General features: G+C 38.5%; 6 protein-coding genes across 12 annotated transcripts; 3 read left to right on the top strand and 3 right to left on the bottom strand.

Annotated features, from left to right (window-relative positions):
- Positions 1 to 381: 381 nt before the first annotated feature.
- Positions 382 to 5,298, top strand: LOC112462081 (monocyte to macrophage differentiation factor 2). Of its 3 annotated transcripts, XM_025027642.1 has the most exons (6): positions 382 to 468; positions 864 to 1,248; positions 1,321 to 1,777; positions 2,499 to 2,744; positions 2,908 to 3,160; positions 3,335 to 5,297. In XM_025027642.1, exons 4-6 carry the CDS (start codon positions 2,509 to 2,511, stop codon positions 3,590 to 3,592), a joined length of 747 nt encoding a protein of 248 aa, XP_024883410.1. In that variant the 5' UTR covers positions 382 to 468; positions 864 to 1,248; positions 1,321 to 1,777; positions 2,499 to 2,508; the 3' UTR covers positions 3,593 to 5,297. The 3 variants fall into 3 exon arrangements, with proteins under 3 accessions (XP_024883410.1, XP_024883409.1, XP_024883408.1); XM_025027641.1 differs by having other exon boundaries at positions 864 to 1,777; XM_025027640.1 differs by lacking the exons at positions 864 to 1,248; positions 1,321 to 1,777 and having other exon boundaries at positions 395 to 468; positions 3,335 to 5,298.
- Positions 5,299 to 5,437: 139 nt separating this feature from the next.
- Positions 5,438 to 11,296, top strand: LOC112462110 (protein KIAA0556-like). Of its 3 annotated transcripts, none has more exons than XM_025027705.1 (14): positions 5,438 to 6,487; positions 6,603 to 6,716; positions 6,832 to 7,241; positions 7,835 to 8,190; positions 8,329 to 8,466; positions 8,719 to 8,862; positions 8,962 to 9,118; positions 9,251 to 9,480; positions 9,569 to 9,755; positions 9,840 to 10,001; positions 10,233 to 10,372; positions 10,444 to 10,545; positions 10,638 to 10,744; positions 10,836 to 11,296. In XM_025027705.1, exons 1-14 carry the CDS (start codon positions 6,393 to 6,395, stop codon positions 10,939 to 10,941), a joined length of 2,448 nt encoding a protein of 815 aa, XP_024883473.1. In that variant the 5' UTR covers positions 5,438 to 6,392; the 3' UTR covers positions 10,942 to 11,296. The 3 variants fall into 3 exon arrangements, with proteins under 3 accessions (XP_024883473.1, XP_024883472.1, XP_024883474.1); XM_025027704.1 differs by having other exon boundaries at positions 9,218 to 9,480; XM_025027706.1 differs by lacking the exon at positions 8,719 to 8,862 and having other exon boundaries at positions 9,218 to 9,480.
- A 94-nt stretch (positions 11,297 to 11,390) lies between these two features.
- On the bottom strand, positions 11,391 to 15,498 carry LOC112462109 (kinesin-like protein KIF23). Of its 2 annotated transcripts, none has more exons than XM_025027701.1 (14): positions 15,212 to 15,498; positions 14,530 to 15,084; positions 14,226 to 14,399; positions 13,932 to 14,130; positions 13,704 to 13,842; positions 13,416 to 13,615; positions 13,227 to 13,331; positions 13,066 to 13,145; positions 12,837 to 12,967; positions 12,527 to 12,735; positions 12,293 to 12,439; positions 12,047 to 12,205; positions 11,697 to 11,933; positions 11,391 to 11,600 (listed from the first exon to the last, which is right to left on the bottom strand). In XM_025027701.1, the coding sequence occupies exons 1-14, from the start codon at positions 15,220 to 15,222 to the stop codon at positions 11,424 to 11,426; spliced, it is 2,523 nt and encodes an 840-aa protein (XP_024883469.1). In that variant the 5' UTR covers positions 15,223 to 15,498; the 3' UTR covers positions 11,391 to 11,423. The 2 variants fall into 2 exon arrangements, with proteins under 2 accessions (XP_024883469.1, XP_024883471.1); XM_025027703.1 differs by having other exon boundaries at positions 12,059 to 12,205.
- Positions 15,499 to 16,097: 599 nt separating this feature from the next.
- LOC112462098 lies at positions 16,098 to 17,974 on the top strand. The gene is made up of 4 exons (XM_025027683.1): positions 16,098 to 16,112; positions 16,411 to 16,838; positions 16,962 to 17,443; positions 17,522 to 17,974. Exons 2-4 carry the CDS (start codon positions 16,703 to 16,705, stop codon positions 17,810 to 17,812), a joined length of 909 nt encoding a protein of 302 aa, XP_024883451.1. The 5' UTR covers positions 16,098 to 16,112; positions 16,411 to 16,702; the 3' UTR covers positions 17,813 to 17,974.
- Positions 17,975 to 18,014: 40 nt separating this feature from the next.
- On the bottom strand, positions 18,015 to 18,813 carry LOC112462099. Its single transcript, XM_025027684.1, has 3 exons — positions 18,702 to 18,813; positions 18,359 to 18,462; positions 18,015 to 18,273 (listed from the first exon to the last, which is right to left on the bottom strand). Exons 1-3 carry the CDS (start codon positions 18,768 to 18,770, stop codon positions 18,099 to 18,101), a joined length of 348 nt encoding a protein of 115 aa, XP_024883452.1. The 5' UTR covers positions 18,771 to 18,813; the 3' UTR covers positions 18,015 to 18,098.
- Positions 18,814 to 20,364: 1,551 nt separating this feature from the next.
- LOC112462112 (ankyrin repeat domain-containing protein 27-like) lies at positions 20,365 to 24,692 on the bottom strand. Of its 2 annotated transcripts, XM_025027707.1 has the most exons (3): positions 24,389 to 24,692; positions 23,365 to 23,872; positions 20,365 to 23,291 (listed from the first exon to the last, which is right to left on the bottom strand). In XM_025027707.1, exons 2-3 carry the CDS (start codon positions 23,709 to 23,711, stop codon positions 20,996 to 20,998), a joined length of 2,643 nt encoding a protein of 880 aa, XP_024883475.1. In that variant the 5' UTR covers positions 23,712 to 23,872; positions 24,389 to 24,692; the 3' UTR covers positions 20,365 to 20,995. The 2 variants fall into 2 exon arrangements, with proteins under 2 accessions (XP_024883475.1, XP_024883476.1); XM_025027708.1 differs by lacking the exon at positions 24,389 to 24,692 and having other exon boundaries at positions 23,381 to 23,466.
- Positions 24,693 to 24,745: the final 53 nt, after the last annotated feature.

Here is a 24,745-nt window from a genome sequence, read left to right as displayed (position 1 = left end):
TAGTGTCGGTACTCGGTACGGTATTAGAATATAGGCTATTGTATAAGCGAACGAGTGAATGAGTGGGTGCTGGGCAGTCTGGGCGCACCCGGGCGAGTGGCCGCCTTCGTCAGGATTTTCGGCTGCGGGCTGAAACGCGACGAAACGAGTCTCCAGTTCTCCAGTTCGATGTCGAGCGTAACGCGTCGTTACGAGTCGGGCACTAGCGATATGCGATGGAAGACGCAGCTGCTCCGGCAGCTGTTACGCCGCCGTTAACCACGTTACCCGAGACCGAGAGACTCGTCGGATACTCGTCGGGATTGGGAATATTGAGAATACTGGGATATCGGCCGATCAGATCTCTCTACCGTTGGATTATTAAATCTCGCCCCGTTGCAACTGATCTAACGTCATGGACGGTACCTGCCTTCGTCAGTTTGTCACAGCATCTATCAAAAATTTCCTGCAACTACAACGGATCAAAGAGTAAGATACCCGAATACGGACTATAGAGATGGAGTATTAATTAAGCGCCGCCGAAAGCTGAGTTTTGAAAGTGTTGGAAATCCTACTTTTTATTATGTTATTTATTATTATGTCTGCCTTTCGAGACGCGCCTCGTTATGTTACCTTTATAAACGTAAACATAAACGTGGGCGATGTTAATCTTTATTACATACAGTTTTTCTAACTTTGACTAGAGTCACTTCGCATATATACAAAACGGAAGAAAAAGAATTTTGGATTGGGGCTCCCCTTTAAAGCTTGCTAGCCCATTTGGTATTACCATCTTGTTAAGTTAGATTAGGTTAGGTTTAGGCTAGGTAATCCGCTCTCCCCGCTCATTTTTTAATATTTTAATCTTTATCCTCTCATTATAGTTTTGCATTTTTGCATCCTTGGAATTCGTCTGGACGTTTGGCATGTAGCATCTGTTCATACGCAAAGTAATTTATATGTGCATGCATGAGTCAATGATGTATTGATGATGTTGACGCGGTCAGTCTAACCGACGACCGCGATTAATACTTGATCGTATTGTACTTCTTATGTGTATGTAAACGTGCGCGAGAAATCCAAGTGATATATGTGGTATCGCTGTCTCTATATTTTATACAGTTATTGTAATATTGTTATCAGTCATAAAGCTCTGCGAGAGTAGTTGTTACCTTGCTACTGATTGTGGGCTACCCACTAGTCTCAGTCCCAGTCCCAGTCGTGGGTTACGGGTCACGGGTCACGGGTCACTAAACAGCTGTGATAAATGTACGTTATATGCATGCATACCACGTTTTGCCATAGCTACAGTAGTTAAGAATTGAATTCTTCTCTGTACAGGATATGATGTACAAAAAGGACCAGTCGCATTTTTCGCAATACGTGAGAAAAGAGAGAGAGAGAGAGACAGAGAGAAATATATTGTGCACTTTAATCTCGACATTTTATTATTATGTAATCAAACAATTCCGCGTTCAGTTGTCGCGTTCAGTTTCTCCATTAATCCTTCCTTGCAACCGTATGGCTTTTACTCGAGCTTAAAAATGATAGAAAAGCATGCCTATACGAAGCCTTAAGGCTTAAGGTAGAGTGAAACCTTTAACGGAATGTACTAGCACCGCTTGTAGGAGTAGAAATAGAGAGGATCGGCATCTTCGAGCGGCATGCGGCGTACTCTGCGCGACGTCTTCTACCATTCTACCGATATGAAGACGCGGGAAGAAATCCTGTGTGCCGTAGCGTGGATTACTTGGTGGATTACAGGTTTCCTCTCTCCTTAAAGTAGTTCAGCAAGCAGGTATCTCGCAGTTGATATAACAACTCGTGTGTGTCACATGTGTATGTACATATAATAGATAGATATAATGTACGCTTTTTCTCGATGCGCACCATGTATTTTATACTTTGAGATAACGCTTATGGAATTGGAAAAATAAGCTTAAGCTCTATGCCAGGAATGTATTACTTAACCATTTCATCATTCACTATGCTTTTAATCTACTACTGTACTGTAGGTACCATATACGTGTAATCAAAACCTACATAGTAACATAGTATATAGTATATATTTTTTTATAATTCTTTAATTTCATTATCTGCTTTGCACGGATTTAACTAAATAGTCTTTTGCGTAATAACTAGGTAATCCTCTTTCGTTTTATGTAACAACTGCTCATATTCCATGATTTCTTATGATGTAATGGTTTCCTGTCGCGTCAGCGCCGACCGGCAAAATATGCCATTTGCTTCATTCGACGTCGATTTATGATGAAATAAATTTGTACATAGTAGCATAGAATATTTATTGGTTTTTATGTTGTCAATGTCTATTCGCAATATTCGCATGTAACGGCACAGCCCAATTGTACGAACGTATATAATTTCATTATTTTCAATAATTTATCCATAATTTGATGTGCAATTTTTGTTTATGAAAAATTTCTACGCGGAGTATTTACAACGGAAAAAGAGGAGGCGCAACCTGAAAACGAGATATGCAACTGTGAATGTACTTGCAGGATAAAGTGGATGAATCCGAGAGCATGCACAAACGAGGCGTATACTCCTACATCCATTGAACATATGGCAAATGTGGCGACTCACGGAATATGGATTGTACCTTCGGTAATTGGCAGTATCGAACTGGTACGGCGTTCAGCGACATGGGCTCAGTTTGTTTCCGCTTGCGTATACGGCACTTCCTTGATCCTTGTCTTTGCAGTGTCAACTTTCTTCCACAGTGTGCACTACTGCAATCACAACAGGTGACACAATTACATCTTATTTGACCGTTATTTATAATCACTTGTTCCTACTCATTGTCACAATTAATACTTACACGTAGTTTTCCTTTTTTCTCTCTCTCTCGACAACTTGCGTCACGTAACATGGTAAACGAGGTAATATTCATCGCGTATGATATTTTAGACAACTAAAAGATGCGTTGCATCGTTGCGATCGTGCTATGATTTACATCTTCATAGCGGCCAGTTACTTTCCATGGTTAAATATAGAACATTTCCCAGACGACGAGCTTTTGTTCGCGATGCGATATGTCGTCTGGATCATGGCTATAATAGGTATCCTCTACCAGCAGATCTTTCACGAGAGATACAAGATGCTCGAAACTATTTTCTATGTGGTTATGGGTATTGGACCTAGCGTCGCGATCCTTAATGCTGTAAGTAGCGAGTAACGTTGTCTTCGGATTACCCACATTGAATCTCTCATTTTAAGAGCACGAAAACGGAAAACTTTTCGCTCGAGCAAGATAGATACATTTCAAATAATTTGGCTTCGAATAATCTTATTAATTAAAGGTACATCGAATAATTGACGATAAATCTTTTTACAGTATAACTATTACAATATTACGGAATTGAAACTGGGTGGACTGATATACGTTCTTGGCTTAGTATTTTTCAAATCGGACGGCCGTATACCTTGCGCTCACGCAATCTGGCATCTTTTCGTAGCTGCGGCGGCTGGATTTCACTACTATGCGATTCTGAACCACGTGTTTCCTGAAACAGGCCCGACGAATCTTCTTGGACCATCTGGCACAAGTATGCCACAATTATCTAATGTACTAAAGCCTCATGTGGAATTGTAGGAGTTGTATACTATTGGAATTGTATACTATTTTCTACACTATTTCTTCCAAATGCTAAAGATTCTAAAATGTAGTTTCATTCCCAGTTTTAAAGGGTAAACTCTGTATATTTTCTTTTATCTTTTGATAGACAGATCTACCTTTAATTTATGTCTATTCAGAGTTTTTGATAAGAACAAATTTATTTTTTAATCGTGATTTGTACCTGCCCGTGCTAGACAGCTAGACATTTTTTTATAATTATTCCAAATGTCAGTAAACTAAAACCGTACACACACACACACACACACACACACACACATACACACACACACGCACACACAGAGTGTGTAAATATATAAAGAAGACTAGTGAATTGTGTATATGTATTAAAAAGAAAGGGAAAAAGAAGATTTTTAAGTACCTGACTGTCATATAAGACGGCCTCTATTCATATATTATGAATGTGTTGTGTGTTAAACAAAAGAAAACATCTGATATTACATTAGCAGAGATATTAATATGAGTCAGTTATTGCTAATTACATGACGAGTTTGAATATACATTTATAGCGAACGTTGTATCTTTCGTATTCGATTTAATGTATCCATTAGTCTCGATATCATTCATGAACGATGCCAAATTATTGTAAAAAAGAAAATTGTATCATGTCTGTACTTTTCCAAATGCAAGAATATTATAGAATATTTTTGGGAAAAACATTTTGTTTTATACTTCATAAGTTTGATAAAAGTCTCTACATTAGGATCTATATAAAATGTAGATTAACTTAGTATTAGCTTAGCGACAAATGGAAATCAAGTTGACTGAATACACATCTTTATTATCTACTAAAAGTCTTTCTGTTTGCAGATTTATTGTGCCAAAATTAAATTAAACTCGCATCTTTATCTAATATAGGATTTCCAACACGCGCCATTTAAATTTTGTGATGGAAAAAAGAATTGAATGTTGTATTTGTATTATACAATACTTTGGCAAATATTTTAGTATGTAATCACGAAAAAGCAAAAATACTATGTGATATACCAGAGTTGTTTAAAAAGTTCATGTTCTGACCTACATGCAGGTGTGAGATAGGGACTCCGGTGGTATTTAGTATGTACATATCCTTTCTATATGTTCCTGTAAAATTTCAGCCTCATTGATTAAGTTTTTCTTTTTGTGCAAATGTGATAAGCGTTACTTGGCGAAAAATGCACTCATAAAATATCTGTTCCTGAAAAGCATGTCTTCTCAGCACATTTACGAGAATTAAGAGAGAGAGGGGGGGGGAGGAGAAATTTGAGATCCGATTCTCAGATGTGATGGCTATTGTTAACAAGTGGTTGGACAATCAGAACAAAGATTTCTATGCCAGAGGCATCAAGAGGCGCTGGAGCACCAATGGGTCAAGTGCGTTGAAGTAGAAAAGGACTACGTTGAAAAGTTATGATAAGAAGATGTCAGAAAGTCTCCCGGATATAGGTCAGAATATGGACTTTTTGAACAATCCTCGGACGCAATTGAATAAAATCAGGCAATTCAGTATATAGTTGTGGTAATTGTAACAGTCATATTACAATATGTTTATACATCATAAAATAACTTGTGCATCTGTAATGTGCATCTATAAACATATATTACAAAACATTCTAATTTGTACTTCTTTATGTGTACACATTAATTGTATATTTGAAATTAATATGTATAGTAATACTACTTATCGCGTCGCGTAAAAGAGTCAACGGTCGGTCTCGCTCCGCGTGTACTTGAAGCGAGACACTACCGTGTCTCTTGATTTGTATGTATATAGCGTGTAGCGCGCGCACACAAACACACATATACACACCATCCACACACACACACACACACATGTATAGAATGTACAGTACTGACAATTTAAAATACGAAAGTCTTGATGTAACAAAGATATTAATTTGCGATACATGTATACCGTGACATCGCAAGGACAAGCAAAGTACAAAATGATGATCAGTTACGAGTTATTCGCTGTCTATTTTTGTTGTTGTATAATTCGTGGACCAAAGTAACGTGGAGTAACATATGTAGCATCGCTGTCATTGACATATACTTCCCGAAATGAGTGTAATACTTGTAAAATATAGTAAGAAATAAAATATTATATATTGGCCAAAGACTGCTTCTCATATTTGATAAAACTGACTTGTTATCACAGTATTAGAGTTGCGCGCGCGCATTAATCGTTACGCTGTAACGTAAAATTAAGTCTGGTTCTTTTTAGCTGAACTTCTTGCACGGTCATCTTATCATCTTTTCTTTTTTTCTTTTCATGTGGGGAGAAAAAGATAAAAGATATATATATCGTACAAGAGAAGTTCAGCTATAAAGAGCAGGCCAATTCTGTATAGGCAGATAGGCATAGGCTTGCATAGGCTTCTACATATCTAAAGTCACATCAGGAAGGGTTTCCTGGGTTTCCATGGTGACGATAGCAAACAAAGCGAGAATAGAACGAGCTGACAATGGATAAGTGTTTCTCCGACTCTGATCTCTGACCGGTTATTATCGGTATTGAACATCTAGTTAAACAATTTGGAATCTGTGCAGTCATGAAAATTAATAGGCGTACGTCTTTCGAACGTGAAAAAATTGCAATTGGCAACTTTTCAATAAAGTATAAATAATAGATTGTACGTGTGTGTGTGTGGGTGTGTGTGGCGCGCGTGTGTGCGTGTGTGTGTGTGCATGAATTTCGCGATCCATTATTATTATTATAAGAGTGGTCGAGTTGTGGCGTACCGAGGATCTTATCAGCGACGAAACGAGAAAATAAAGTATGGATAATGTTACATATGATGAGACGGAGAGTAAAACTACATCCTTGGCTGCCAACACGCTTAAAATGCCATCGTGGTTACTGGAGATGACCGAGTATATAGTATTAATTTACATATTACTTATTCTCACATCTTAAAAAATGAATATGACAGTATTGATTATTTTCTACCCTTTTTTTTACTCTTGCCTTTTTAATCCTTTGTATTAGCGATATAGAAAGAATTGGCATAAGTAACGATGCCGAATCGCTACAAATGGAAACATTTTTAATCGATGACCAGCATGGTTTTAAGAATATCACCGTCGAAACAGAAGATGATACGTAAGAGATCTATGTATATGATAAAACAACATTGTTTAAAGAGTTATTCATACAGCGGTGTGTACAGTAAGTAGTAATGTGAAACATTTCATTTTGGTAGTATTTTTATTTATAGAGATAAACAACCTAGCGCAAGCTTAAGCGATCTTTATATCGATGCTGATATTAAATTACAAACGTCCGCAAGTAAATCACTGCCGAATACACCGAAGAACGAACAAGTACAAGTTAAGCGGAGAAAAACACGTGCTTGTTCGGCCGTTTTAAATACGAAATATCGTACAAAGAACGATTTTCATGGATTTGATGCATGTTTGGAGAGGAAACAGATGGAAAAGCGCGACACGCTCCAAAGCTTGGCAAGCTCCAATAAAAATTATTTGGACGAAGAAGAATTTTACTTCGAGCATCAAATACCAAATGTCTCGAATCGTGCAGATACACGATTACATTTGTCAGATGACAACTGTTCCAACAGTTCTGCATTTAGCACGCAAAAGGAAGAAAAGTCGACATTACCATCTGGTCGGTATCGGGAAGCTTTCTCAAATCTCGTACCAATTACTTTGTGTGTGAAAACGATTTTGTTAAATTATTTGTTAAATAATAATTAGCCTTGTAGCAAATTGACATACATTCATTTTGAAATCATAAGTAGATATGTGCCTTCATCTTCATATATATTATATTATACACGTTAGAAGCATAGAAGCATTAACGCGTCGTTGTCTACCCAGCAAGTAGTATTTTTTGCATCTTACCTTTTGTACGCCAAAGTAAAATTTTCATTATCTCGAGCACGTAATGACAAATAATAAATGTGCGTAATGTGATTAAACAAAAACGAATATCGTCACGAGTGAGTATTATACCGTGTTAAAGTTTAGCGCACTTTTTACTTTACATTGCTACATTGTCAACTATTTATTTATGTCACTTAAAAATTTTATATCAGACGACACCACACACTTAACTATATTATACTTACAAACGTTTTAAGAGATTTCGATGACGCCGGCTGTTACGGCACGCCCCACAGTCATAGCAGTTAACGTGTTAAAGTCTCGCATTTTTCTGCGTCCTCGTAATATGCAAATAATTTAGTGAAATAATTTTAGGTAAACCTTACAAAAATTTTATTATTCCTGAACTACCGTCCGGAGACTCGTTGATCATTGATATTCTCTCCACCTGGGGTGACAAACATTACGTAGGCCTCAATGGTATCGAAATTTTCTCAAATACTGGAGAACCAGCCAGAATAAAAGAGATACGTGCACACACGACAGGCGCTAGTCAATCACTGAACAACGATCGTGATCGTGATCCTCATATTATAAATAACTTAATTAATGGTATTAATCGAACGAGAGACGATGCAAATTTATGGCTAACACCTTATTCGAATGGCGACCATCATTACGTTTACATGATATTTGAATTCACGATTACTATAGCAATGATCAGGATATGGGTAAGGCTCCCTTACCTATTTTATGACTGTCGTAAAATAATTAATCTGTAGATGTAAAAAAAAAATGCGTGCGTACGTGCATAAAAGTACACTTCACCGCGATCTGAAATTATTCTTTTTCTTATTCTCTTCTTCCAGAACTACAATAAATCCAGAATACATTCCTTTAGAGGAGCCAAAGATATTATTATTAAATTGAATGACATTATCATCTTTTACGGAGAAATCGCTAAAGCTTCAGGAGACGACATGGGTAGCCTCGATTCCTTCGGCGATGTAAGAAATTTTGTCAAATAAATCACAAATTATGAAATATATAGTTCTAACAAATTATATAGTTTAATATCATAGAAACATTAATTGTGCGTGTCACTATATTAATTTAATAGTGATCTATTAATTTAATACGTACGCTTATAGTACCTTAGTATTCTCAGTCTTCAAACTTCTTTTCTTTGTCACGCATAATAATAAATTTTATACGAAATTAATTTTATACGTAATGCGCAAAAATATTGGCTGATGTAGACTATATTATTTACGACGGACGAAAATATTCTGGAATTGATATCAAAACATGATAATACGTTCATAGAATTCAATAATGGGATGTCCGATTGCGAAGAGAAAGAAATAATTCGCCCAATAACGGCAACGATAACCAGTGACAATGTAAGAGAGCCACGCGCGTCGATATATTTATTTAAAATAATGCACACGCATGACGTAACACACAACGAGATAGATATAACAACTAGGTGATCTTTTTAGATTACCTCAGCGAGACGTAAAAGCAACGATTCTATTGAGAATTCTCCCAGCTTGTATAGCGATAGCAAAATTCACGATACCTGCACTCTTACCGCTCTATCATGCAGAGAGATTCAGTTAATTATTATTTCCAATTGGGGTTCACAGGATTTGGTTGGTAAGTAAATAATAGTAGCGTCATTAAATAAGATAACGCTGCAATCTATCATGCACTCTCGAATCGGAATCTTTATCGGCATCGGCTTCGGCTTTGTAGGCCTTACCGGTATAGAATTAATCGGAGATCAAGGTACAGCAGTCCCGTTGATAAACGCCAATTTGCATTGTAATGTGGCCGATACGCATTTAACGAGACTGATCGATGGGCACAATGTTACAACTGAAATGGATCGCATGTGGCTAGCGGACCTGACGTTAGATAAGAGGATCACTATAACTGTTACCTTCGATACGGATGTGTACCTAACGAGAATGCGGATTTGGAATTACAACGCATCCTTGGAGTTATCTTATTGCGGAGTAAGATGTATACAATTGTTCAAACGCAAAAACTTATTATCAATAACGCAACGGCCAGCTAAACGAGAGGGAGATTCTCTTTGCACAGGTAAAACAGTTACTAATTAAATTAGACGGTAAACAATTATATGCCGACGAGAATGCCGACGGCTTCCTGTTGAGACGCGCGCCGGGATCTTGCCATTATGACTTTGTCCAAGAAATCAGTTTCCTTAAACCACCTGCTCAAGAACATTTTTTGGATTATATCACTGATTCAATTAAATCGCCCGAAGGTACGTGTCATTAGAGACGGCAGCGTGCAAGAAGAGTATATACAGGTTTCAGGAAAATGCTCATGTGTCGTATACGATTTTCAGAACTCGAGCCTTTGGATTCGAACTACGAAGCTCCGTCAATGCCGCGAGGATTCGTGTATCAAATAATAATTTTCTCTACATGGGGAGATTCTTACTACGTTGGTCTCAATGGGATACAGATATATGACAATTATGGAAACGAGATAAAGTTAACTACAGATAGTATGTTCAGTTTGTACGAAAGTTTATATGAAAGATATATAAATTCTATTATACGCTATAACAAAATTATCAACTTGATTTTATACACTTTCCTCTCTGAAGACAAAAAAAGAGAAAAGAATTTCTAATTATAATTTGCATTTGTAAATTATTTCCATCGATATAATTTATGTTTCCACCACCAATGGTTAAGCCAATTATGGTTAAGCAATGCCGATCATATTTCACTAGACGTAGCCGCATTTCCTGAAAGCGTTAACATAATCGAAGGAATAGATAACGATATTCGTACACCGGACAAACTTATCGATGGGACAAACGATACTCGAGACGGACGGCATGCCTGGCTGGCTCCTATACTTCCCGGACAAGTAAACGAAAATAAACCGTCAAAAAGATGATAGTCAGTTATTCGCCATTTAATATTCTATCATTTTTTCAGACAAATCGTGTGTATTTAATATTTTATCATCCCATTATGGTATCAATGATCAAAATCTGGAATTATGGGAAGACTCCACAAAGGAGAGTTAAAGAATTTGCGGTAAGAGAAATAAATTACGTCAATATACAAGTATATTCTGACTGATAATTCTCCAATTTGTCAATTGTACTGAAATCATTCGTTTCTTGTAGATACTAGTGGACGACTTGCTAGTTTACAATGGAACATTGGATAAACACAATTCATACGGATTGGTAACGTTTGTAAAAGAAAGCAGTAATGAGAATCTCGTAAATCGGTAAGTCGCAAGAGCAACGCTAACAAGCAGAGAAAATTTGACGAAAAAATTTGACTGCGATTGCATGTACATATAAATCATATAATTGTAGCTCGAAGCAAGAGGGCCGTTTTTTAAACTTACGAAGAAATACCTCGGGTACTACGTCATTACCAGATCCATCCCTTCGCCCACATACATCTTTACAATTTAAATAATCCATAATAATGCCACAGATGTTTAACACATACTAAAATTGTACATATATTTTTACACTTACATCGCGACTTTTTTATTTTTATATTAGCGTCCCGTCTTAATAATTAATGGCTACGGTAGCATATACATATATATCGATGTATAATATTATAATAATATTCATACATTTCCACATGTTTCTGTAATGACCATCCCATACGAATGTTAGATGTACAAATGCTGTTTATCTTGAATATTGTTGAAAAACAATAAAAATAATTGCAATATAGAGATTTACGATATAACGATTTGATTAGGTCGTAAGAAGAAGTAAAAAGATATGTATACATGAAATATATCATACGTCTCGTCACACGTCACGAATTTTTTTTCTCCTTATACGAGTTGCTAGTTGCTATATAATAATGCGAAGGAAAAATTTTACACGGATATCTCACTTCTCTGACGCTCTCGAGTAAATCATGATGAATGACACGTTCAGTTACGAGGGTATTACTCGTGGTCTTTTCGTTTCCGTTGATGTGGAAATATCTACTTGGTCCATTCCCTCTTCACGAGGTCCAGTACGTTTCCTCGCCTTCGGTGACGATTGTTTCAGACACTCCATATCGTTAAATACTACTTGTGCTCCACCACCACTCGTTGGCAGTATGTCGCCCTGTTTAAGGAAAAAAAAGAAATCTTGAACTTGTGTATATTAATAATAAAGACTGCACGTGTCAACAACATTCTCTGAATGCATAAATTGCGAAACCTTATATAATTTCGTTTCAAGTTCTCCGTCCGTATCGTGCTCTTGTGCGACAAGACAATATCTAGACGCGCCATCCGTAATTTCTTTCGGGGAAGTAAGTTGCGTTACGCTTCGCCGTCTTTGCATCAGTGGTTGCAGTACAGTCCCGATTGGCACGAGAGTCTGAGGTCTATGATCGATCCATCTGTCGGCACTTTGCGATCGTCTATACCTCGGGTTCGAAACGGCTATTCTATCCTACATATAACAAAATTGTTATTTTTCCCCCCTTTCCCCAACTTTTTTATACATACAAAAATTTTCAAGTTTATACGACGATATAAAGATATTTAAGAGAAAAGAGTAATTACATAATAGGCAACCTTTCGTGATATTCTATCTCTATCAGGACTGACCACTCTCGTTGTCAACTCTGGAGCATGGTCTCTCGATGAGGCAGGATTAATGTTATTGTCGCCGACAATTTGCTTTACTTGACGTAACTTGTCTTCTTGAAGCTTCATTTGATTCTAAATATATTAATGACATATTAAATTTTTTTATTAATGTGCGCAAAAGTTAAAAACAAATATTAAATATAAAGTCAGAATAATTACCTGAAGTTGTTCGCGCTCTTGATGCAGTTTTATTTCTAACTCTCTGGTCAGTTTATTTGTCTCGACTCGCATCTTTGTATTATATCTCTGCTTCACTCTTTGCTTATCTATTGAACGTTGATTTAATGCCAACTCCCGATCTCTCACCTATGCACGAACATCGTATATATATATTAAATTTAAATTAACGTTGTGTACGAGCGAACGAATACATTGCACGCATACGAATCTCACCTCTTGCTGTAAGTTTCGCACCATATCATTAGCATTGTTTAATTCACGTGAAAGAATATTGATTTTCGTTTCTGTTTTGCAGAGGTGTCCTTCTAATGCCGATATCTTTTTTTCCTGGTGTGTATTTACATTTTTCAACATAACTACTTCACTTTTTAAACTTCCATTTTCTTGCTCTATTCCCCTTAATATCCGTCTAAAATCCTCTTCTATAAATAAAATGTACATGTCAATTATCATCATCATCGCGTCATAGCACTTTGTTAGTTAGCTAATTATGAGATAAGTTTGCTAAAATTGTATGTCTTACGTTTCTTTTGTAAATCCGCACGAAGCATGTTGCGCTTGTTGATACGTTGTTCCAAGAATTGTATTAAAGATAGTATTACTTGATCATTGTCCGAGGTGATAGTCTCCAATTGAGGAAAGCGTCCGAACAAACTAAAATTTATGAAAGTGTGATAAAAACATTAGATTACATCATGGGAAAAAAGAGGGGGGGAATTTGAATTATAATAGCTGTTCAAGTTGCAACACACCTGTACATTGGACCTATGTCAATGTTCAAATCAACGGCTTCCACTCGGCCTCTCTCCAATTTGCCTCTCGTTTCCTTGATCTGAAAATGTGATGAAACTTGTACTCTCATGCGCGCGCACATTTCAGAATTGTAAAATGTTATTCGAGTTACAGCCATTACCTTATTCACTTGTCTTCTGCCAGGAGTGAGACCGAGGTCAAATTTTACAGGATTAGACCTCGTGATATGCACTTCTTGAGTCATTTCCGCAAATTTCATGACTTGCTACACACAAACAGAATATTTTGTAAAAATTATTGATATTTTATATTTCTTTATAGATATATTACATAGTATCTTACGACGTACAATTGTTTCGTCATAATCGTCCGCTCTTGGATTTACACAGACTATCATTCTGACTTGTCCTTCCCCATCAAAATAGTTTTTGAATAACTGCGTAAGCTTGGAATCTCGATAGGGAACCATTTTATTTGTACCCCGAGTCTGATTCTCTCTCAAAATTTCCAAACACGATCGCAGGGTCATTAGAGAGTTATTAATGTTTCCTACACACAATTATACATGTACACATTGTTTGAAGGTTTTCATAAATTTTACGAATCCGACAAATAAAATGTGCAGATGCCATCTCACCTGCTTCTCGTAAACGTTGACCGGTAGTTTTAGCGCTATTCGTTCGCTCGCTGCCTGCTAAATCTACTAAAGACAATTGGCTTACGCACACGTTCGGTTTATACTGCATTACATATTCGCCTTCGGGATCTAAACGTGCCTAATATGCAGGAGAGTAATCATTGTAATCATTAAAGCGATTGTATTTCACTCTGATGTAGCAAGAGGTTCAAAAAGAGCGTGTACTACCTGTACAAGTCTGATGGTGAAAACGCTGTGCGATCTACTCGATTCTGCATTCATTTCCGTATGCGCGACGCGTCTTTTCCGTTGTCCACGTTGAAACAGCTCAAAAGCTTCCCCCGCACTTTTTACTTCAACTTCCGTGACGGCATGTACATACATATTTTTGTTGCCGTCTTCTCTAACAAGTTTACTCTGCAGTGTCCTATGTTAAATATAAATTAAAGAAATAAATAGGTGCTTTAAAAACACATAACAAGATTGCAAAAAAAAATTGTTTTCCTCAGGCGATGCTCTTACCTGTTGTTTCTGATATCATCCTCATCTAACAAGTCGTATACACTGTTGTTGTATATTTCGACATACGTGACAAATACAGCATACACATTATCCGTGTCAACCGCCACGCTTTGCGATTCATTACGTTCGTGAGCTACCGTCGGATTACTATCCCCATCGCTGTCCACCTTACGCCTATTGGATGTACGTTCATGAGTGATATCAGTTTAACGTTATTTAACACCTATGTGATCTAACACAGCAAGACTGTCGTCTATCTCTATCGAGAATTCTATTAGGTATTAAGTATTAGGAAAAAGCTTACCGTTTGCCGGGTCTCCCAGTTCTTTGCAACAGTTCTTGACTCCTATCCTGCATAGCGTCAACCTCGCTTTGCACATCAAAACCATTTAATTTATCAGGTTTAAAGACAAACTTTTTCGTTTGATACGTCGCGATAGTATTGAAAATAACATCCAAGCACCGAGGCATGATACCAGCATCCTGCAGTTCCCCGGTCATCGTATAAGTTTTTCCGCTACCTGTCACACCGTATGTAAATAGGAGACCGTTTCTTCCGTGAATAAGATTTTCAACCAGGGGAAGGGCAACTGTTTCAAATATCTTCCTCTGCTTCACATCGGACGTAAATACATAACTGAACGTCGTTTGTATCTCTTTGCTAGTTGTAGTACGAAAGTTGGCTGATGACTCCGGTGGTGTTATCACCACCGTCGTATCAGACGTGACTCTCATGCACGATACATCTTTCGTAGATTGCATGGGCCGTAAACGACAATAAACTTGCACGGGATCTGTAGGTATCATGTTAGATCCCTTCGGCCGACCGATTGGCTTACGGGCTGGAGTCTTCGGGCGTCTGGAACATTTGTTACGTCGGTCCATCTCAATCTTTCATTTCTTTATTTCTTTTCTCTTAAAATTCACATGCGTGTACTTGAACGGAACCTCAGACTTGATTTTACATTTTACGTTACAATACTTACGCGGGCTTCATTATTATATAAGTCGATCCGCTCTTTTTCCGTCGATTAAGAGAATGCTGCAACAATTGTGAGAGCAATTCCTCGTTCTTCGATGAGAGTGTTATGACGCTAAACTGAAATTAAGACACACACGTGAAGATCGTTACAATCTTCATTCAAATTGAAGCTTGGCATGCATAGATGGCAGGCCAGGCGTTTAATATACAGTGCTACCAACTTTATTATCCATCGCGTGCACACCATAGACATAAAAATCGGAACAGCTTTTAGAGAATCGCAAGAATTGACCAATCACAGTCGATTATTCTCCTCGCGCTCGAAGAATAATCGAGTGTGATTGGTCTATTTTCTTATGACCTTACGATTACGACTAAAACTTTGTTACGTGCAATGGCCTTTAAGCTGGCCACACACACTTTCCGTAGAACGTAACAGTATAGGGCCGGTATTCATAGTTATTTAAGACCGTCTTAAGTTCAATCTTATGATGTCATGAACCAATCACAGAGCCCTATTAGCGTCTTAAGACATTACTTAAGACGATCTTGAAGACTATGAATACCGGACTAGGATTTCGACCAATCGCGTTGCTCGATTCGAAAACATACGGCCATACGTTCCCGAATCGAGTAACACGATTGGTCGAAATCCTACTGTTACTGTTACGAAAAAGTGTGTGTCCGGGGCCTTACGTTCTACGAAAAGTGTGTGTGCCCTGCTTAAGTGACACTACTGGGCTGCGTTCAGAAACTTTACTCAAGTGTACACCGCGTCGTTCTATCTTTGTTATTTACTCAAAATTCAACAAGGACAGAACGACGCTGGTGTGCACCCGAACCCGAAACCCGAGTCAACCCGAGTGAGGTTTCCGAACGCAGCCCCTGGTTATACTGTGGCTGTCGTGAGTGTCGTGTCGGTATATATTTTATAGTTTAGTTTAGATCGTTTAGATAAAATTTGAATTTTACAGTGAAACATTTTGCAAAAGGTATTTTGATTTTATCACAAATTTTAGAGATTCGGACAATATTTTCCATAACCATATTATATGAGACTCTGAGACGTTACGTTTAACTCGCTCGTTAAAAGGAATATTTTTATTCAAATTATTAGTTTAATTTAATCGCGAAGTCACATGTCACATGAAATTTATACGAACGGTATCTCGCTATGACGAATAATATTAAAATAATTTCAAGACCGAAAGTTAGATTCTGTCAATTTTCCGACAACGGGCAAAACGAGGAGGAGATCGTTGAACATTGTAAAAAACAGACTGTTGTGCAAGCGAATGGTCCAAGAATCAAGGAAATCTTATCTCTTAAAAAGCCCATCAGAATTGTAGATCCTACAAAATCCACAAGTGTTGGTGACAAAGATGTGTCTTTGAGTAATTGTAACAATGACAACTCCTCATGTCGCAGCATTACATGTGGCAATGTCCAGGATAAATCTTTCTCTGATAAAAATGTGACAAAAGTCGAGAGCACAATGATTTTGCGTGATGCAAATGGTATTCAGAATACAGGGAAGAGTTGTAAAATGTTGCAACTTGATAAAAATCCACGAGATGACGTTTCGAGAGAGCGCATAAAGTGTTTGCAACAAAAGGGGAAAGAAAATAAAGGTAATTGTCCATTGAAAAGAACTATATCTAGCCCTTAAACAAATTAAATGTCAACGAAACAAGAACGGAAAACTCGCAACAAGATACAATCAATTACTCAATTAAAATCTAAACTTTTTACAGGTATTTTGCAGGCTGGTTGTAAGGAAAAAGTAAACGTTGCAAGACCAGCGTTTAAAGGGTCAAACATGACGAAGTCGCAATCTGCACCAAGCATTATGAAAAGAACGAGGAATTCAATGATACAAGGGGGAATTCTTAATGCAAAACCTGCAACTACCCTATCTCGTGTTACGTCGCGTTACAAGACTGTGGCAAAAAATAAAATATCTCCAGTCAAGAAAATCGTTTTACGTAACGTATCGGGCCCTAAGATCAAAACATCTGTGGGGCCAGGAGTTTTTCGCAAGAAGCAGAATACAAAAGCAAGTGATGGAAATAAAAGACGTACCGTCACATCGGATGTTACCGTAGAAGATTTGGCGCAACCGGAATACAACTCTATCGTGTGTACTGTAAATAAACTGAAAGAACTTGAGCAGCAGAAGATTGTCACAGATGTCAGTCATTTGTCATCTACGCTTAAGAGTTTTCTAAACGGAAAGGTAAATCTTTATATAAATTGGCCCTACGTGTGCATATACATATGTATACATTGGAAAATGTTTATCTTTTTGTCACAGATTTCCACGGCACTCGATTTTCCATTGGATGAAGCAATTTACAAAAATTTAGTGGATTTGAGTATAGATGAAAGACAATTGCCATCAACCGTTATGCGAAGTAAAGATCCAGAACCACGGCAAAAAGATGTAGTACCGAAACTTTCAGACTTTTTCATACCCGAGGATACAAAGGAGATTTGCGAGGCTGTGCACGTTAAATCTCGCGTATCAAAGATCAATGATAATTGGAACGCCTTTAAAATTAGCGATAGGATACTCGAATGGAAATATAGTATAGATGAGATATAGGATTATGTATAGGACTTGTTTGTCAGAAGTGTGTCAAACTTTAAATTGTCGTAATATAAGCAGCAAATAAAAATTTATATAAGTTACGAGAAAAACATCAACTGAATACAAATTACTTGGTAGAAATATATATAGAATGTGGATGCAATTTTCTCGATATGTATATTTTTTCAACACAGAAGAATAAATTTATAGACATGTATAATTTTACCTAATTTACTGTTATTTATAATTAAAGGTGGAATTTTACATATTTGGTATGATGAAGAGAGTCACTTAATTGTATTTACTCCTGAAATGATAGTTTTATTGATTTTCCATCGGAATCAAATTCTGATGGCATCGACACGGAACTGATGCCATAGTATCTCTTTTGTAGATAAAGGTAGATACGGCATAGATTATAGTAAAGACATGTACCAGCCAGTATCATCCCAATTACAACTCCAGCTATGATGACCCTGTTGAAAAAATTTTTGTTAGATCTTAATGGTTGTAAAGTATGACGCATTTACCAAATTCAAATCTATTTTATGACACATTTACACAGTGATCCATATGTCGTAGTCTCTGTAGCTGCAGCATACATTTTCGTCGCAACAATACTGTGACGATTCACATAAGCCCCATACACAGTAATGCGCAGTAGTCTGAAAAAATATATATATGCAAGGAAACCGAAAATCGAATTTATAGACAAGTCAGAAAAATTATAAATTAAAACGTAAACATTTTCATGCAACATTAATTCTATCGACATCCAAAGCATGACATTTTCTACGAACGTTTATCGTGATTTCGCGATATCACGATATCACCACATCACATTAAAATACGAAAAAAAGAATGACAACCGAGAAAGTAGAAATAATGCGAAACACAGACATACCGGAGAAATCACGAAACTCCAAGTTAATATAAAGAATGTATTGCTTGACACTCTTGACAGATACTCCATTGTGCATCATAATCCCAAACCTATCTCAACCTAGCTTGAAACTACAGATGTCTACATATACACATACATTAGTGCTGGTTTACAAAGTCGTGAATCGCAAGATTGACCACGCACAATCGAATTTGAAGAGAATAATCGACTGTGATTGGTCAATTCTTGTGACTCTTTGTTTGCAATTTGGCGAAAGCGACTTGAAGGGAAGTTCTAGTGCAGTCCGTGCAGTCCCAGTGCAGCGATAAAAAACAGACCTCATGTGTTCCGATATTCACCGTAGCGATAAATATTCATATTTTTTTGTATAAACTTCATAGGAATTTTTTTTAGTGCCAGGTACATCAAAAGAAATTCCAAATACCATTGAGCCTCAAAACACTTCTATAGGTATTGTATTAACTATTAAATATTTCTTATTACATACTAATTCACACAGTTTTCTCAATATCATTAAAATTGTTATTAAATTATATTCTATAAAATAGAAGTTATGAATCTCTCATTTATTCTTATTAGTCATTACATTTCCTTTTTAATTTTCAGATGAATCCTATGAAAAACAGATACTGGGGACACTATCGAGTATCAATTGGAAAATGGACCAAATATTGAAATATTTAAATGATCGTAAGATGAATAATGTAATGGAAGAAGAATCTTTATTTGAAAAATTTAAATTTCCCATACGTTCAATGGAAGAACTTCACAATGTGGAAGATTATTTAAAAAATGAAAAAAGCAAGAAAGAAGTTGTAAGTTATTGGGATAAATTTTAATAATATAATAATATAAGTACTTACTTTTAATGTGATGGAACTTTCAAGATTTGGAGGAATGAATGTTAAAATTATGGTTAAAAGAATAATGGAGAAAATTTTCGCTGATATCTTGGCTGCATAATTCTCTTGGCTAGGATTCAAAAGGAAACAAAATTTTTCTGATTTGATTATTTCTCAAATAATAATAAGTAAGAATTCTAAAATTTATATATATAATATAAATATATTATAAAACTATATTTATAACAAGAATTTTGATAAAATAATGTCATTTTGTTTTTTATTTTAAACAAATTTTTTCTAATTTTTTTTTCAGAATCTGTAATGAAAGTCCATATAAACACTACAGCATTGGAAGTTGAAAGTGCCATTATATTGTGGTTGGTCAAATCTAAAGGAAGAATGCAAAAAACACAGAAAATGCTCGATTACTATCTGTCTGACTGAGTACATATACATGTGTGTTAAAAATATATAATTGTAAAGTGTAAAATGTATTAAGTTTTTATGCATTTACTCTGTACAATTCTCTTGTCACCTCGAGTTACAATATCTAAATCCTTTTCTAAAAAGGAGATGTGAAGTTTATTGTTGCCGCTTTTCCGCGATGCCGATTGGTTTTCTTGCTGCGCTTACTTCATTTGCAGCTGTCATTGTATATTTTGACAGTTGTGTATAATAGGGTTAATAGTGAAATGTTAAAGATAAATAGCGCGCGCGTAGCGCGCGTCTGTAGTGTCTAGTTGTATAAATAAAGCACAAATTGTACGAATACATATACGTATTATTTATTTCATACAAAACAAATAATTTACAAGTTTTATTCCTTTAAATATATATTTTTATAGCTTCTGATTATATTATATAAAATATATAAGACTATATATTTGTAACCTGACTTATATTGCACTGTTTGTCTTACTTATTTACTAATGTTAATCTCACTAATATTGCTCGGCATGGTGTGTACAATTTGTGCAACTTACGCAAGCGATTCTCAAAAAGAAATCTCGTTCAGTTTGGAAAAAATATATCAAGATGCGCATGAGATTTAATTTTAGAATTGCAATTAACATATGTTAGAGCAAAGTTAAGTTACATTCTAACCAAGTTAGAATTATGCTACAAGATACAGGTAATCACACATTTATAAGATACGTATAATAAAGAAATACAAACAAAATCACTCATAGAATAAAAATTAATCATCGTCTTTCTGTGCAGAGATTTCTCTTATTGTTAGTATAATTTACAATATATTGGAACACAAGTCTGAATGGACAATTCTTTTGTTCAACCGCTGCAACGAAATATCAGATGAAGAAATTATGTGAGTATTACGTTAAAGCTATTTCTAGCAAAACTGTTCTGACTAATTTATGAGGTAAGTAGAAAAGACACAGAAAAGGCAGAGCAGCTTAAGACACAAGGAAGCGGAATGGCTGGTGCCGGTCAGTCGCTGACTGGCTGTGCCGAGTTTTGTTTCAGAATCTTCAGTATACCGGTGCGATTCGCGGAGAAGACGAGGGACAGCCTCTCCTCCGCCTGGCGCAGCGGTGTCCTGTTCTGCAAATTGCGCACGTTGGTGCACGCACCGTGTCTGATGAGCAGGCCGACGGACTTGACGTTGCCGGCCACGGTCGCCAGATGCAACGGCGTGTCGCCGTTGTGATCCTTGGCGTCCACGTCGCAGGTTGCGCAGTTCAGCAGCAGCTTCGCCGCGTCGACGCGGTCGTTGAGGCACGCCAGGTGCAACGGGGTACGACCCTCCGGCCTCGTCGTCACGTTCACGTTCGCGCCGGCGTCCAGCAGCAGCTGGACCATCCTGGTGCGACCGGTCGCGCTCGCCACGTGTAACGCTGTCTCGCCTAGGCCATTGCAGGCGTTGATCGTAAGCGCTCGTTGCCGCTGCCGTTGCTCCAGCTTACCCTCGCCGATCGCCGAGCACCGTTCGCAGTCGCAGAGTGGGTGATGGCACAGATTCGCACGGGCGCCTGGCGCCCGCTCGCGATAAACTTCCAGTCCTAGGTAGTAACACGCCAGGCATACGTCGCCGTCGGTTATCGCGGCGAATAGCTTATCCATCATACGATGTTGCATCGCGTTGGCGTAGCTCTTAGGATGCGACAGGCTCTTATTCTCCAACGTGGCCCAGCGACGTTGCTGAAAGGGCACCGATTGACGAGGCTGTGCCAGGGCACGCCGCTGAGACAGGGCAACGTCGTGGCAGATGTTGCTCGACGTCGCGTTACATCTGAGTGATTCGGCGATGGTCTCGCTGTACGTCACCATCGACGGGCTCTGACCCTTCTTGTTGGTAATCTTGCAGCTCGCGCCGTACTCCAGGAGGATGTCGACGATCGCGCAATATCCCCATCTGGCCGCGAGATGCAGCGGCGTGTCGCCGTTGTCATTCGCGACGCTCACGTTGATCGGCATCCTCATGTGTTCCGACAGGTACAGTAACGCCTTCACGCAGCTCTCGTGACCGCGGTCCACCGCCAGGTGTAACGGCGTGTTTCCCCGCGAGTCCGTCACCGCGGGATTCGCGTTCGCGTGCAGCAGTAGCAGCAGGATGTTCTGATGACCCTTGATGCAGGCGTAGTGGAGAGCAGTCATGCCGTTTGAGTCGACGGCGTTTATATCCGTGTCGCGGTCGAGAAGATGGTCCACGATCACTATCTGATCGTGCAGCACAGAGACGTGCAACGGTGTCAGACCCTTGTCATCCTTGGGATACGCTTTTAGGTCCCGTTGCCTCGTCCAGTTTCGCTCGCAGGACGCACAGGTACACAATGGATGGCAAAGCGTAACGTCGTTGACCTGATTGGATCCGTCGTAAGTCAAGATTCTTTTTACCTCGGACAGATTGCCGTTTTTTATGCACGCGAACAAATAACCGACAGACGAACGTTCCGATTTATTCATTAATTGACCATATTTTTCCAAATTATTCGCGCATTTCTCCTCACCGTAAATTACCCCGGATTTGATGTGCATGATCGCGGCTTCCAGCGAAGTTATCAAGAACCCAGTCTCGTCCGCCTCATAAGCAGAGCTTGTGGAGAGACGAAATTGTCTCATGAAGCACAGCTGCGCCGTCCAGTTCGACAGGCCGGCATTGACGACGAGGAACACGAGCACCGGCAGGAGATCGTCCGACGTGACGGACGACGACGTTCCGCGCGACACGTAATTCACGGTCCTTCTGAGGCACTCGATCTTGCCCAGCACGGTCACGAAGCAATCCAATCGCGACAGTTCTACCTTTCCCCCGTGGACCCGGGACTGCAAGTCCGATCGTACTCGGAGATCGCTCAGTTGGATCCCGTCTAAATTCCTAATAATCTTGTTCAGATTCGCATCCTCTATGGCAGTACAGGCGGACAATGATTTCAGCAGGACATCTCTCAATGCGTAGAGAACGTACGTCTCCAGCGACACCCTGACGTTCCACTGATACTGTTTGTTGCCCGGAGCCCTCTCTCTCAACGACGCGTTCTCCAGCAGCATCTCAAGGCAACTCGCGTACAGCTCATGCACCAGATCCCTTTGCACCTGCAACGGTTTACGCTCTAGATTCTTATTAATGTACAGGAAGTCTTTGATCTTGGCCTCGAAGTCGTTGCGCAGCTGCCTGTCGGGCAGTTCCACCTGAAGAAAATTCACAGCCTCCTGGAGATTCGTAATCACGCTCACGCAGTCGTCCGAGACGCACATGCTGGCCTCCAGGGGCCGCTCGATGCACCTACGGGTCACAACAACAACGTCAAGCCAACATCCGAATGATCCGAAATTGTATCATTCAAGTATCAGCTTACCATACACGATATTTACGCAAATCATCGCTGTAGAAGATCTCCTCGAAGAGCAAGCGCGAGGAATACTGCTCCACGTCGTTGTGGTTGACGTGCAGGACCCGGTCCTCGAGTAGGATCTCCCTGCCGCTCAAGCTGCTGAAGCGGGCGACGGAGAGGTCCTGTCCAGGAACCAGGATGTGAGCGTTCACCTCGTTCTCCTGCAATCTGCGGCTGGCGAAGCTGTCGCTGCGCGGAACGCAGATGATCCAGCCTTCCTGGACGGCCCGCAGAAACATGGCACTGTGTTCATCCCGGAGAGCCTGCAGGAACCGATTCTCCGACAGATCCTCGTCGTATCCCGCGTTCATGATCGGGGACCGGCAACGGGGGTGAGTGTCACGTGGAAGACGATGAAGCGAATCGACATAGGAATCGCGGCCGGTGTCGTCGGCGAATCGCCTGACATCGCGCACGGCTCACGGCGCACGGTGCACGGTGCAAATTTACGACAGCCGGACGAAACTGCGAGCTGCAAGTTGAGGTTAAAATTATGTTAGGTTAGGTTAGGTTATACTAATACGGCAATTCCACAGATTTAATCTGTGGCAATTCTGCAGTGTTCTTTGTAACCAAAAATTTCTCTCACAGTTTTTAAATCGTTTCAACGAATATTTCACGTGATATATTTCACATTTACTTGATAATAATTTAATATTAATATATGTACTGTTTATAAAGTTAATTATGTATTTATTATTTACTTTTGCTTATATGTATGCTTATATATGTATGAATAATTCACTTGGAGGCAAAATGTAGCGACATATATATATTGCAAGATTAGCAATAAAACGACAACAAATCTAGATCAACGATAATGAATATCTTTTCTTTAAATAACGAAGTATATTATAGCTTAAAATTTCTTTAGAAGCACTTCGTTTTATTAATTATTAAACATATTATATTTTCGGTGATAACTATTCCGGTGACCACAATGATTTGTCAAAGTAATCTTTTGCACTCGCTTTTATTAAATACGAACACTATTATATGAGAATTATGAATTTTGTTCTCGCGCTAATTTCACAGCGTGCACGGCGATAAACCTACAATTATACGCATATAAAAATTACTCGGCAGTAAAACTCAATTATGAGATAATAAAAAAATGACTCGCCACGAATCTATCACGAATAATCGAAGATGATCATTGCTAATCCCGCGAGAAAATATGAAATATTCATCTTGTTCTCCAATGACTTTTCCGAAATCGTCGATGTCCCGACAAAAGCGAGAGCCACTCTCCTAATTCACAGTTGATTAATTATATTATGTCAATGCCCAGGAAAATCACCGTCGGATGAACGTTTTCCCCGGATAGGACGGTTTAAATAATGGA

Source organism: Temnothorax curvispinosus, unplaced genomic scaffold (genome assembly GCF_003070985.1).
Source record: "Temnothorax curvispinosus isolate PA1 unplaced genomic scaffold, ASM307098v1 QBEX01011966.1, whole genome shotgun sequence".
Classification (NCBI taxonomy): Eukaryota; Metazoa; Arthropoda; class Insecta; order Hymenoptera; family Formicidae; genus Temnothorax; species Temnothorax curvispinosus.
Note: the sequence above shows the minus strand (reverse complement) of the source record. Positions and strands in the feature narration are given on the sequence as shown.

Excerpts from the sequence above, each read along its gene's own strand:
- LOC112462081 (XM_025027640.1), top strand. The coding sequence starts at position 395 with ATGGACGGTACCTGCCTTCGTCAGTTTGTCACAGCATCTATCAAAAAT. Across the intron at positions 2,745-2,907 it reads CACTACTGCAATCACAACAG|ACAACTAAAAGATGCGTTGC; the intron begins GTGACACAATTA and ends ATGATATTTTAG. Across the intron at positions 3,161-3,334 it reads GCGTCGCGATCCTTAATGCT|TATAACTATTACAATATTAC; the intron begins GTAAGTAGCGAG and ends ATCTTTTTACAG.
- LOC112462110 (XM_025027704.1), top strand. The coding sequence starts at position 6,393 with ATGGATAATGTTACATATGATGAGACGGAGAGTAAAACTACATCCTTG. Across the intron at positions 6,717-6,831 it reads GTCGAAACAGAAGATGATAC|AGATAAACAACCTAGCGCAA; the intron begins GTAAGAGATCTA and ends TTTTATTTATAG. Across the intron at positions 10,546-10,637 it reads GGAGAGTTAAAGAATTTGCG|ATACTAGTGGACGACTTGCT; the intron begins GTAAGAGAAATA and ends CGTTTCTTGTAG.
- LOC112462109 (XM_025027701.1), bottom strand. Across the intron at positions 13,843-13,931 it reads TCACCATCAGACTTGTACAG|GCACGTTTAGATCCCGAAGG; the intron begins GTAGTACACGCT and ends CCTGCATATTAG. Across the intron at positions 12,206-12,292 it reads AAGAGCGCGAACAACTTCAG|AATCAAATGAAGCTTCAAGA; the intron begins GTAATTATTCTG and ends TAATATATTTAG.
- LOC112462098 (XM_025027683.1), top strand. The coding sequence starts at position 16,703 with ATGATTTTGCGTGATGCAAATGGTATTCAGAATACAGGGAAGAGTTGT. Across the intron at positions 16,839-16,961 it reads AAAGGGGAAAGAAAATAAAG|GTATTTTGCAGGCTGGTTGT; the intron begins GTAATTGTCCAT and ends AACTTTTTACAG. Across the intron at positions 17,444-17,521 it reads AGAGTTTTCTAAACGGAAAG|ATTTCCACGGCACTCGATTT; the intron begins GTAAATCTTTAT and ends TTTTTGTCACAG.
- LOC112462099 (XM_025027684.1), bottom strand. The coding sequence starts at position 18,770 with ATGGAGTATCTGTCAAGAGTGTCAAGCAATACATTCTTTATATTAACT. Across the intron at positions 18,463-18,701 it reads GGAGTTTCGTGATTTCTCCG|ACTACTGCGCATTACTGTGT; the intron begins GTATGTCTGTGT and ends ATATTTTTTCAG. Across the intron at positions 18,274-18,358 it reads TACGACATATGGATCACTGT|GGTCATCATAGCTGGAGTTG; the intron begins GTAAATGTGTCA and ends TTTTTTCAACAG.
- LOC112462112 (XM_025027707.1), bottom strand. The coding sequence starts at position 23,711 with ATGAACGCGGGATACGACGAGGATCTGTCGGAGAATCGGTTCCTGCAG. Across the intron at positions 23,292-23,364 it reads TTGCGTAAATATCGTGTATG|GTGCATCGAGCGGCCCCTGG; the intron begins GTAAGCTGATAC and ends TGTGACCCGTAG.